The following is a 12,618-nucleotide window of genomic DNA, read 5'->3' on the forward strand; positions in this document are numbered from 1 at the left end:
CTGACTCCAGTTGATTAACAAAGTGACCACCATAGTTTTTCTCCAGGTTTGGAATATGAAAGGGCAGTTATAGACTCTGCTAACAAGAAAACAGCTTTCTCTACTGCATAGAATGATTCAGGACATTGAGAGATCTTGGCAGAAGGGAAGATTACAGCCGTGTGTTTTGGGTGAATCTTCAGGCAGCTTAAATTTATGTGAGAGGGTGTTTACTCTGTGTGCTTATATACTAGTGGTCATAATAGAAAGATGGCTTACAAATGCTGTGGGAGGTGGAAGTGATCTGCGGTCTTCTTACAAGACCTGTCCCAGGGAAGAGCAAGGAGTGACAGCCAGTAACTCAGAGCCACGCAGCCACTCGCTCACTCCTCCCCACGCCCTTCTTCCTCCACCCGGCTCCCAGAGGGATGGGGAGGAGAATCAAAAGAATGTAACTCCCATGTGTTGAGGTAAGAACAGTCCTGTAACTAAGGTATAACACAAAACCACTACTGTTACCACCAATGATAATAATGATAAGGGAAATAACAAGGGAAGAGAATACAACCGCTCACCACCTGCTGACCGATACCCAGCCTGACCCAAGCAGTGATCTAGCCCTTCCAGGTAACTGGCCCCAGTTCTACATCCTGGGCATGATGTGCTGTGGCATGGAATATGTCTTTGGCAAGTTTGGGTCAGGTGTCCTGTCTGCTTCCTCCCAGCTTCCCTTCCTCCCTGGCAGAGCATGAGACTCGGAAAGTCCTTGGTTGGCGTAAACATTACTTAGCAACAGCTAAAAACATCAGTGTTATCAGCATTGTTCCCAGGCTGAAGGTCAAAATCAGAGCACTGCACCAGCTATTAAGAAGGAGAAAAATAACTGCTACTGCTGAACCCAGGACAGTGACATAATGTTGCTTTGTTGACCCACCATTCTGTGTGTTTGTTGTGACCAAATTTAAAGTATTGCTAACACATTACATGGTACTCATGTACTTGAGGTCAAGAGGGTATGATTAGCAACACAACTGCTGCCTTGCCATTATCAAAGGTCAACTCTATAAGCTGGTATTGAGGAGTTGGGCTTTGCTGTCTCAGAGTCAAGGATCAGTGTAATTCAGGGACTGATCTTGTGCCAGAATATCTGTTGAAGACTTCTCTGCTCTTCAAGGCAGCATCAGATTGCCCTCAGCAGTACAACTTCAGTCAGGATTGGACTCTTCACCAGCAGTTGTTTGTTACAGATGCTGTAACAATCTTGTCAGAATGTCTTTGCTGTTTTACATGTAGTTATGTGTGATTAGATATAGGTAATAAAAGGAAAAGTGTGTGTTATGTTTCTGAAATAAGTGCTTCTCTAATAATCTGTGAAGCCTGTTGTTTAGGAAGAACTGAGCATTTTTGCTTCCAGTCCTGCAAGAAGCCACCAGAGCTACTTGGTGCCCTAAAGATAAGAAAAATGCAAAAGAAATCTGGAGTGTCTGTGAATAGTTTGCATCATCTAGGATAGTTACTGGGTTCTTGGCTGTGTGTTCTGTATCTTCGCAGCATTCCTGGTGTCTGCCTGTCCCTGGGTAAGCGTTTTCTTTTGCAGTGGCAGGTAACTAAGCCCCAGAGAGTCCTGCAGAAGTATACTTCTGATGCCTGAACTGGTTCTGGGAATGGGAGGGGAATAATGTGAGTGAGGAATAAGGGGTAGCATAATAAAAATAAAAAACTGCATGTAACTCTTGGAGATCAGGCTCCGTGATCCTTCTAATCTTGGATTTAAGATATGTCTGAATAGTAAATTGCAGGATAACTTAAGATTTGGTAACAGGAAGAGGTGGTGAAGAGAATGAGCCAGTTTGCTCTTTTTATTTCTTTCTGTGCACAGATTTAGTGGATTGAATCTGTGGACAAATTTAATTTAGAGTGGATTGACTTTCACTCTTGCAAAAGAGGCCACCTTCTCTGATTATGCAGGTTATTGAAATAGCTCATATAGCTGAGGGACAGGATAGGTACCCCTGAGCCAAGTACAGCGGGGAGGTTGGGGAGTGGTTTGCAGGCAGTAGGTCATAGAAGCACTTCAGTAGTCCCTACCATATGTTATGTGATGAGTTAGTCTGAATGGGCTTAGTGTGCAGTGGGGTCTCATGGAAACTTTGCTGTGTTGTCTTCCAGTACCTTTCCACCAGTAAATGCTGCTGATGTGAGATAACCTACGTATGGGAACAGTACTGTTGCTGTGAATTTAGCAGCCAAAAATCTTTACCTTATAGCCTGGAATCAGGTTGTGCTTGCAGCAGTTCATCACCTCTAAATGATGTATTAACAGCTTCTGGTTGGTCTGGTTTTGGTTTTTGTTTGTTGTTTGTGTGGGTTTTTTTTTTTATTATTTGGTTTGTTTGGGGGTTTTTGTTTGGTTGTTCTTTTTTGTTTGGTTTTATTTTTCCAGTTTCTATTGGGTTTTTTGTTAATTTCAGCTTACCTATGGAGTAATGTGTTTGTGCTTAAGATCAGCTGCAGTTTTGTTGAATTCACCTTTTGTATTTAGGTGTTTTTCCAAGAGAGATTTGGATCACAAGTTGCCAGAAGGTAGAATGAGTATAAAAAAGACAGGTCTGTGAGTTTGTATGCTTGTATGTCCTCAGTTCTGTCTCAGCTGTGATCTGTTTTGGTGTAACTGTTGTGAACCTAATGCTTCTTAAGGACACCAGTTTCAACAGGTGGTTGTTTTCAGTTCTGGTGTGTTAAGCATTGTAGGATGAGCTGTGAGATTGTAACTTTGGAAAGCACTTCTGTCAAGCAAGGGAGGGGTGGGAGAGGATTCTCCTCAGCCATACCGATGTAAATCAGCAGGTCTGTGGAGATCAGCTGGGCAGTGGCTTGATGTGGTGCTAATGACAGAATCGATTGTGGTGTCTTTTTTTATAGTTCCTGGATTTTGGAGGCAAAGATGTGATTATGCTGTGCACAGCCTTGTGAATTTGGAGAATTTCTGCTCTAATCTACATAGTGGTTTTAAGTGTTGGCTGTTTTGGTCATGTCTGTAAGCAGTTGTGCCTTAAATGATTATTTCTTCTAGAGCTCTGGAATAATTTGGGTAAATTGTTTGAAGGAACATGCAGTCAAATTGCAAAACAGTAGATTGCTTCTTTCATTCTTAATAATACACGCTCATTACTACTGCACTGATTTTATTTTTTTTCAATTGACTTTCTAAAACTAAACATGCATTCTGTTCTTCTGGTTTGTTCAACTGTTAATGACAGGGTCATGTCACTTTGTCTTTTAATGCATTGTGTTGTGGTTATATTGCTTTGAATTTCATCTCGAAGGTGTGCTGCAGAGTAAATGTTTCATCAAAGGAATCTTTGTTGCTCTGGCAGTGCCAGTTTTCTTTCAGAAACCGTAGGAATCTAAGTCATGTTGCCAAAAACAACTTGCCAAGAATTACCAAAATGTGAAAGAAGACAAATGCTGCTAGCTTCCAATTGCTATGCTTCTGCTTGTCTATTCTTGCAGCCAAGAGTGCCTGCTTGTAGTCAGGTTGAACCACAATTACAGTATCCTTTCTTTATGCTCTAATTATTGTCATTCAGATTTTTTAAATGTAATGTGCTAGAAAAGCAGCAAGTACTCAAGTAGTAAAGTTGAAGAATTACACTCATGTCCTTGCATTATAATGCTGTTGCCCCCCCCCAGAGCAGAACTGAACAAAAGTTCCAGCTCTTTCAGGCTGCAGTGAGAATTGTTCTGCTGTGTTCCTGCTTGCCCTAAGTGTCTGTTACTGCCAACTTGCTGTAGATTACCTTCTTGTTTTTTTATGTTTTGAAGCATGCATGGCAATACTGACGCAGTGAGTGGATACAAGGGGCAAAATTGGTAACTTCAAGAGAAAGGAAGACTAATTTTCCTTAGATCCAAGTACATCCTGCCTTGCTACATTCTGAGTACTCAGAAGAAGGGTTGCTCTTCTGGTGGGCTTTTCATGTAGACTGTCTAAAGAAGAAAATTTCTAAAGGAGGAAAGTGGTTGTTGAGCTTTTGCTTGTTTAACCAACTAGCAGGGTAAATGATAAGTGTTGGAATTCTAACTGTCCAGATATTTTTGTGGGCAGGAATATAGTGGGATGAATAGATGCTGTTTCATGTTACTGGCTATGTGTTTCAAAAATTATGAAGCTGCTTTTTCCCTCAGGCACTCTGTCTCTGAACTGATGAGCAGTCCTGTTGCATCCCTTGGGCTCTGGGATTGCCTGACTGACCACATGATGAGCCAGTGCGGGAAGCTAACCTGATGGAAAATTAACTGAGTGGAGGAAGAGCAAGCAGGGTTTTAGGTTTTGAATGAAGTCTCTTGAGTAGCTTTAAATAAATTTAGTGCAGGGTAAGATAAGAATATTCTATAAGTGTTTGTAGTAAGAGGAAACCTTGATTGTATTTGATACTGAGATAGTTGAAATGTTTATCTGCCATAGCATTTCTTCAGTCTTCATACTATTATTTTCTTGGCCTTCATTTTAAAAATAATTTTGGGTTTAATTTAGTCATGCAGCTTAAGCTAGTTAAATGGCTACTAAAGGGAATCATCTTTGTCTCTTCCTTTCCCCACTGCCTCCCACTGCACCTGCTCCAGCAGTTCAGGGAGCTAATTTGTCAGAAGATTAGTTGTTGCTAATTGTTTTCAGGGAAAGCAGGAGAGAGATGGCTTTCTGTAGGTTTGGTTTCCTAAGCTGTCATCGTAGGTTCAGTCTGGCATGAGGCAGTGGTAACATGGTGTACAAGACTGCATCTTGTAGTGGTAGCTGTTAGATGAGCTTCCTTCTAACAAATTACAGCCTTTGAGCTTGACTAACCCACCTAAAATTCATGCTGGGAATATAAAGAAACAGTGAAATAATTTCACAGCTATTTGAGAACTTCTTAAGGGAAGGTGATGTTCCAGAGAATGTGAAAAGGCACTGCAACTGTGCTGCTTAAAAAACCCAAAACATTAACACCACCCCTCCCCCCCCCCAAAAAAACAACAAAACAAACAAACAAAAAAACAAAATGACAAACCCACAAAAAACTGAATCCCCAGCCCAAACCACCATGACAGCCTGTTAAAAAGGTAGGAGCCAAAGGGTTACAAATAAGCTATCTTAATGCAGTTTCTGGAGGAATATGGATAATTAAATTATTCAATCCCAGTAAGCACCTGGAAGATACTAATCTTTTGTGAACTAATAGGAATTTTTCAAGAAGAAATCCCAGTTAATCCAGTCTTACTGTAGTAGGGAAGGGACCAAGTGCATAGCTGCATCTTGACCTTTAAAAACTTTTGATACTGCTGTGATATGCAGTGAATGAAAACAATATTATAGAAACTCTTGTGTAGTGGAAATATATCGATTAAAGAAACTCTGGAAATCGATGAACAGTCAAAGTTAAAAGATTTGTTAAATTTCAGAGAGGTCTCGCTTCGAATGTGTGTTGGCGTTTTCAGGAGTGACTTGGGCTACAGCGTCTACATGTTAAATCAAGATAACATGAAAGGTAACATGTTTGATTAGGATTTGGAATTCAAAATCATTCTGACAAACTCAGGAAACCACTGCATTTTATTTAACGGAAAGCTTCAGATGAATGAGATGTTGCATTTGGGAGGGAGTGATCAGCTGTGCAGTCACAATGAAGGATGACTGCAGGATAGAAACTGTAACCTGTGGTAGGTTAGTGAATGGTAGATATTCAGTGTGCTTTCAGATTAAAAGTGAATGCTTCCAGAGCTACCAGTCAGACCTCATTATATATGTATTATTAGGAAAGAGAGATGTACAGAGCTACCAGCTGAGATGTTGACTTTGGGGGAAAAGTTGCTGCTGCTGATTTGTCCAAATAAGTGAGAACATGATGCATGGGGTTGTAAAGGGAAGGTGACCTTGTCTGCTTATTTTTGTTTACTTAGAATCATAGAATAGTTAGGGTTGGAAAGGACCTTAAGATCACCTAGTTCTAACCCCCCCCTCCATGGGCAGGGACACCTCACACTAAACCATGTCACCCAAGGCTCTGTCCAGCCTGGCCTTGAACACTGCCAGGGTTGGAGCATTTACAACTTCACTGGGCAGCCCATTCCAGTGCCTCGCCACCCTAACAGGAAAGAATTTCCTCCTTATATCCAATCTAAACTTCCCCTTTTAAGTTTTAACCCATTACCTCTTGTCCTGTCACTACAGTCCCTAATGAAGTAGTCCTTCCAAGCATCCTTACAGGCCCCCTTCAGATACTGGAAGGCTCCTGCGAGGTCTCCATGTAGCCTTCTCCAAGCTGAACAGCCCCAGCTTTCTCAGCCTGTCTTCATACGGGAGATGCTCCAGTCCCCTGATCATCCTCGTGGCCCTTCTCTGGACTTGTTCCAACAGTTCCATTGTCTTTTTTATGTTGAAGACACCACAACTGTAAACAGACTCCAAGTGAGGTCTCACAAGAGCAGAGTAGAGGGACAGGATCACCTCCTTCAACCTGCTGGTCATGTTCCTTTTGATGCAGCCCAGGATACATTTGGCTTTCGGGGCTGCAAGCAAACACTGCCAGCTCATGTTCATTTTCTCATCAACCAACACCCCAAGTCCTTCTCTGCAGGGCTGCTCTGAATCTCTTCTCTGCCCAACCTGTAGCTGTGCCTGGGGTTGCTCCGACCCAGGTGTAGGACCTTGCACTTGGCATGGTTAAACTTTGTAAGGCTGGCTTCAGCCCACCTCACAAGCATGTCGAGGTCCCTCTGGATGCCATTCCTTCCCTCCAGCGTATCAACCACACAGCTTGGTGTCATCAGCAAACTTGCTGAGGGCGCACTCAATCCCAATGTCCATGTCAGCGACAAAGATGTTGAACGAGTCTGTTCCTAACATGGATCCCTGAGGGACACCACTCATTACTGGTCTCCAGCCGGACATTGAGCCATTGACCACAACTCTTTTGTGTACAGCCATCCAGCCAGTTCTTTATCCACCAAGTTGTCCATCCATCAAACTGATGTCTCTCCAATTTAGAGACAAGGATGTCATGTGGGACAGTGTCGAATGCTTTGCACAAGTCCAGGTAGATGACATCAGCTGCTCTACCCCTGTCCATCAGTTCCTTAGCCCCATCATAGAAGGCCACCAAATTGGTCAGGCAGGATTTCCCCTTAATGAAGCCATGCTGGCTGTCACCAAGCACCTTCTTGTTTTTCACATGCCTCAGCATGCCTTCCAGGAGAATCTGCTCCAAGATTTTGCCAGCCACAGAGGTGAGACTGACTGGTCTGTAATTCCCTGGGTCATCCATTTTTCCTTTCTTGAAAATGGGAGTTCTATTTCCCTTTTTCCAGTCATTGGGAACTTCACCTGACTGCCATGATTATCAAATATGATGGACAGTGGCTTAGCAACTTCACTTGCCAGCTCCTTCAGGACCCGCGGATGGATTTCATCAGGTCCCATGTACTTGTGGATGTTCAGGTGCTTAAGATGGTCTCAAAGCAAATCCTCTCCTACAGTGGGCCCAAGGTCCTCATTCTCACAGTCCCCGCATCTGCCTTCCAAGACTTGGGTGGTGCAGTCAGAGCCTTTGCCAGTGAAGACTGGGTAAAGAAGTCATTCAGAACCTCAGCCTTCTCCAAATCCAGGGTAGTCAGTTCTCCTGATACCTTCCAGAGAGGGCCCACCATTGTCCCCAGGCTGTCTTTTATTTGCAGTATAACTATAGAATCCCTTCCTGTTATCCTTAACATCCCTAGCCAAGTTTAATACTAACTGGGCCTTAGCTTTCCTAACCTGGTCCCTAGCTTCCTGGACAACATCCCTGTATTCTTCCCAGGCCTCCTGTCCTTGCTTCCACCTTTTATAAGCCTCTTTTTTCCCCTTGAAGTTTCCTCAGCAGCTCCTTATCCATCCAAGGAAGTCTCCTGGCCCTCCTGCTGCACTTCCTTCTACTTGGGATGCACCACTCCTGAGCTTGTAGCAGGTGATCCTTGAATATCAACCAACAGTCTTGGGCCCCTCTGCCCTCTAGGGCTGTATCCCATGGAACATTACTAAGCAGGTTCCTGAAGAGGCCGAAGACTCCTTTCTTGAAGTCCAGGGCAGTGATCTTGCTGCACGCTCTTCTCACGGTCCTGAGGATCTTGAACTCGATGTGAAAAGACATGCCATTTGTTGTTTTTCAACTCAAAAAGACATGCCATTTAGTGGCATGTCTTTTGTGATGAATTGAGACAGATAGAAACATCAGATTAGTTTAGCAGTTTCAGTGGATGAACTTTATCCAGTTGCTTTCGTGGTATGTCGTCATGGAATCATAGAATGGTTAGGGTTGGGAAGGACCTTAGGATCATCTGGTTCCAACCACCTGCCACAGGCAGGGATGCCTCGCACTAGACCAGGTTATTAAACACTGCCAGGGATGGGGCATTCACAACTTCCTTGGGTAACTTGTTCCAATGCCTCACCACCCTCACAGTACAGCACTTCTTACTTATATCTAACCTAAATCTCCCCTGTTTAAATTTAAAACTTGACTACTAAAACTCTCAGCTCAAATAGTGAGTATTTTTGGAATTGGGATGAGAGTCAGGCAAAACTATGGTTTGCGTTTCTGTTTCAACAGCATTGTGGAGATTTCTTTAAATATTTGTTACTGAAGCCTGTTAAGAAGTCAATATAGAATACTGGTACTAAATAGCAGTGCCTATTTCCATATCAGAGGTGGATCAGAGACGTTGAAATCTTAATTCAGTGTCTAACCCCGTTCCCTGAAATGAAACGTTTTTTTTTTGTATTTAAGAACGCAAGTTGGGATAAATGTGCCAGGAATCCTTCATATGATTATAAAAATAATAAGCCTTTGCTGTTATTCAAAAGCCATTGGTTATTACCATGTATTTAACATAGAATCCTACTATGCTATATGAAGATTAAGCTTAATTCCATGTTCTGCAACAGTTGGAGCTGTTGTGACAAAATCCTGGAAATTTATGACTGTTCATACAAATTCAAGGTGTCTGGCAGCAGTGCTTCATTGAAAGGCAGACAAAATATTGTTTTGTACCATACCTAAGAGAGAATTTCTAGGTGACAAATGTGTCTGCACTTAACAAATGCTAGAGGATCACAATCAGTCCAGTGATTATTACCTGTGACTGTATGATATGTCATGTTCTCAGAAGTAGTCTCTTTTCATGGGGAAACTTTTTAATGGGACACGTGAAAAAAAAAATCTACAGCTTGTTTGAAGGTAAAAATAGAGTAGAATCCTGTGAATCCTTGCAGCAGTTACACATTGGAACAGATTTTAGTTTGAGGCTGCATTAGCTTTGCAGTTTTTACAACAAAGCCTATTTTGTAGTTGTTATTTTGAGACAGAAGATGTTAATTGCCTTTATTGTACTGAAGAGGGGTAGATTGATGTAAGACAAAGGTACCAGAAGATGATATGGGTGAATGCTGATACCTTTTACTTCAATATTAAAATGGATTACCCTGCCACTCTTTTGCTGTTGTTCCTGGTTTGAGTTTTTCAGTAATGTGGTTTATAGCAGATCTCTGGTAGCTGTATCGGTACAACTGATGCAGCACTGCTTTACTGGGCACCGAGAAGGGAACAGTTTAGATACGTAGGAAACCAGCTTTGGTAATAGGGAAAAAGTACTGTGTTACATTGTCAGTAAACCATTTATATACATGCGTGCATCTTGCTATATTGAGTTTTTGTTGGTAACTCTGCTAATACTACTTACTGTCATGACAGCACCACAGGAATGCATTTGAATATTGGCATTAGAAAATTACTAGAATTCATAATGTGATTGATCTTTACTTAGGTTGTAGTAACATATAAATGGAATTTACTTTTGAGCTTGAAAAACAGTTGCAGATTTCTGAAAGTTAATTATTTTCACTCTCATGACTTATAGTTTAATAATAAATTGACATTAGGAGTGAGGAAAGGAGGATGATGGAAAGAATTGCAGTAAATGAGAATGTCTTTAGAAATCATTCTGTGGGTAAAAATAGTTGTTTCTCTCCTAAATAGATGATAGCAGGCCTCCTTTCCGGTTGTCTGACATCATTGGCTGTGAAATGGCTGTAGAAAATACAGACTGATACCAGAGTAAATATCTGTCTTCAGCTACTTGTTATAATCTGTATGTGTAATCAATCATAAGTGTCTCTCCAGAAATATGTAAAGATGGATTTATGTGAGCCAAGAACATGCAACTTGAGTTACTAAGTTTAGTAACTGAAGTGTTGTGTATGTTTGTATAAGGGGGAGAGCTCCACCTACTGGAAAAAACTTCCAGTTTATGGAGTGTATTTTGGGTTAAGATTGATTGCAGTATCGATTTTTTTAAGTCTGGTCTCAGGGATTTGGAATGCGAGTACTTGCAAGTAAATAGACTTCCTTCAACTTTAAAAAGCCTGTGCCCTGAAAATATTTTCTCCTGTTTTCATCTTGATTTCTTTTGTTTATAGGAGCATCATCTCCAGCGGGCCATCTCAGCACAACAAGTATATGGAGAGAAGAGGGATAACATGGTTATACCAGTTCCAGAAGCAGAAAGTAATATTGCATACTATGAATCTATATATCCTGGAGAATTTAAAATGCCAAAGCAGCTGATTCACATACAGCGTAAGTGAAGTAATTTATTCATTGAAATCTACACCCAGAACTTTATCTGCTAGCAGTATTTCAAGAGATGAGTCTTAAGAGCTCACATCAACTCACTTCTGAGAATTTATTTTTTCCAGCAAGTAAAGGAACAGCATACTTGTTGAAAAGGTACATTTAGTTCTTGATCAAGAGATAAACAGATATATTTCTTGATTCTCTATGTTAATACTTCACAGTTCACAATCTCAAAGGCCTGTTTCTGCCCTCTGTAATAGTACTTAATAGTTACAGCTTGCAGAGAAATTTAGGTTCATTAGCAAGGGCAGACAAAAATCTGCTTGAAGAGGAGAACATACAATACATAGTTAAGAAACAGAGGACCTGTCCCCTGAAGCTTAACCAGGATATAATGCTAGTGAAGTACATTGGGAAGCCAAGCAGAAATGGCAGCAGTAGTAGTGTTTGCCTCTGCCTGGATGGAAGTATTCTACATCTAAAAGTAGGTGGGTTTTGATACCACTGATGACTTGCAGATGTGCTTGGATTTTGTTTTTTGGTGGGACATACCAGCTGTTCTGTATGGATGAGACCGTGAATGTGAGCACATTACTTCACATACCTTTTGAAAACATTTAAAAAACGTAATCTGTTGCAGAATTCTGTTTTGCAGTATAATTTGTAGAATTTGAAACGTAGTATCTGTCATTTAAACAGATCTCATGCCTTATTAACTTTGGTTAAAGGTTAGACTTCTACATCAGTCTGAGCATCAGTGATAGCTTAAAGTATTAGAATTGTGAAAAAGTTTGTGTTGAAAGGGACCTTTAAAGGTCATCTGGTCTGACCCCCCTGCAGTGAGCAGGGGTACCTTCCACTATATCGGGTAGATTAGAGCATGTTGCTGTGCTCTGAAGAAAATGAAGAGACTAATATTAGTAGTCTTCCATGCTGATGTTAAGGTTACACTTTTTCATTCTTTTTCATGTCTAGTGGTCTAGCAGCTGAAATGGTGATTTTTTTTTTATTTTTTTTTTCAGCTGCACTGTATTCTGAAGCGTATTCATTGTACCTTTGAAGTGTGTTTGGGCTGAAGTCTTAAGTGTTGATAGTACTGTATGTACACAGCATTGAAAATACTGACCAGTCTCAAAGTTTCTTACTGAAAGCAATGAGGTTTGACCAGTAGTAAGCTTTCATTAGTTAACAATATATAGTCAAATAGATAACCAGCCTTTACTCCTGATTTTTAATGGTATGCATTTTTTTTTTTTTTTTTTTTTAGGAAAAAAAATAGGTATAGCTTCAAAGTAGCATTCCTACAACTTTCAAACAAATGATTTTGGGTTTGTCTTCAGAATAATCTGGTGTGTACTACAGATATTGCTATTAGAATAAAACATTTCTATAGTAAAATTAACTTTCACTGTGGTGTTCAGCTTTTAGTTTGGATGCTGAGCAGCCGGATTATGACTTGGATTCAGAAGATGAGATCTTTGTGAACAAGTTGAAGAAAAGAATGGACATCTCTGCTTTGCAGTTTGAGGAGATGATAGACAGACTAGAAAAGGGCAGCGGTCAGCAGGTACAGTGGTACTTTGAATACGAAGAATTTTAAATATGCACTCTGTATATTGCTATATAAAAGTGACATGCTGGGCTTTACATTTAGCCAGTCAGCCTGCAAGAGGCCAAACTGTTGCTGAAAGAAGATGATGAATTGATCAGAGAAGTCTATGAATACTGGATTAAAAAGAGGAAAAATTGTCGAGGTCCCTCTCTTATACCAGCAGTGAAACAAGAGAAGCGAGATGGTTCCAGCACAAATGACCCTTATGTTGCTTTTAGAAGAAGAACAGAAAAGATGCAGACACGAAAAGTAAGTAAATCTCTTCCTCCTTCTGCTTTCTTTCTCCTCCTTTCTTCTCTCTCAAAAAGTAGCTTATATAAAAAAACAATCCTGCTATGTAGCATAAAGCAGTAAAAGTTGGGATGTTCTTTTGTTTTAATT

At 40.8% G+C, this 12,618-nt stretch overlaps 1 protein-coding gene across 13 annotated transcripts in view; it reads left to right on the forward strand.

The window, feature by feature from the left end:
* Positions 1 to 12,618, forward strand: part of EPC1 (enhancer of polycomb homolog 1) — a 72,235-nt gene that overhangs the window by 34,824 nt on the left and 24,793 nt on the right. For all 13 annotated transcript variants that reach the window (XM_062621610.1, XM_062621599.1, XM_062621602.1 and 10 more), the window contains 3 exons: positions 10,469 to 10,628; positions 12,047 to 12,192; positions 12,280 to 12,486. In XM_062621610.1, the coding sequence (XP_062477594.1) occupies positions 10,529 to 10,628; positions 12,047 to 12,192; positions 12,280 to 12,486 (453 nt within the window). In that variant the 5' untranslated portion in view covers positions 10,469 to 10,528. The remainder of the gene's footprint in view (positions 1 to 10,468; positions 10,629 to 12,046; positions 12,193 to 12,279; positions 12,487 to 12,618) is intronic.

The sequence above is a fragment of the Pezoporus occidentalis genome, unplaced genomic scaffold (assembly GCF_034315485.1).
Source record: "Pezoporus occidentalis ecotype Australia unplaced genomic scaffold, CSIRO_AGI_Poc_V1 ctg23, whole genome shotgun sequence".
Taxonomy (NCBI): Eukaryota; Metazoa; Chordata; class Aves; order Psittaciformes; family Psittacidae; genus Pezoporus; species Pezoporus occidentalis.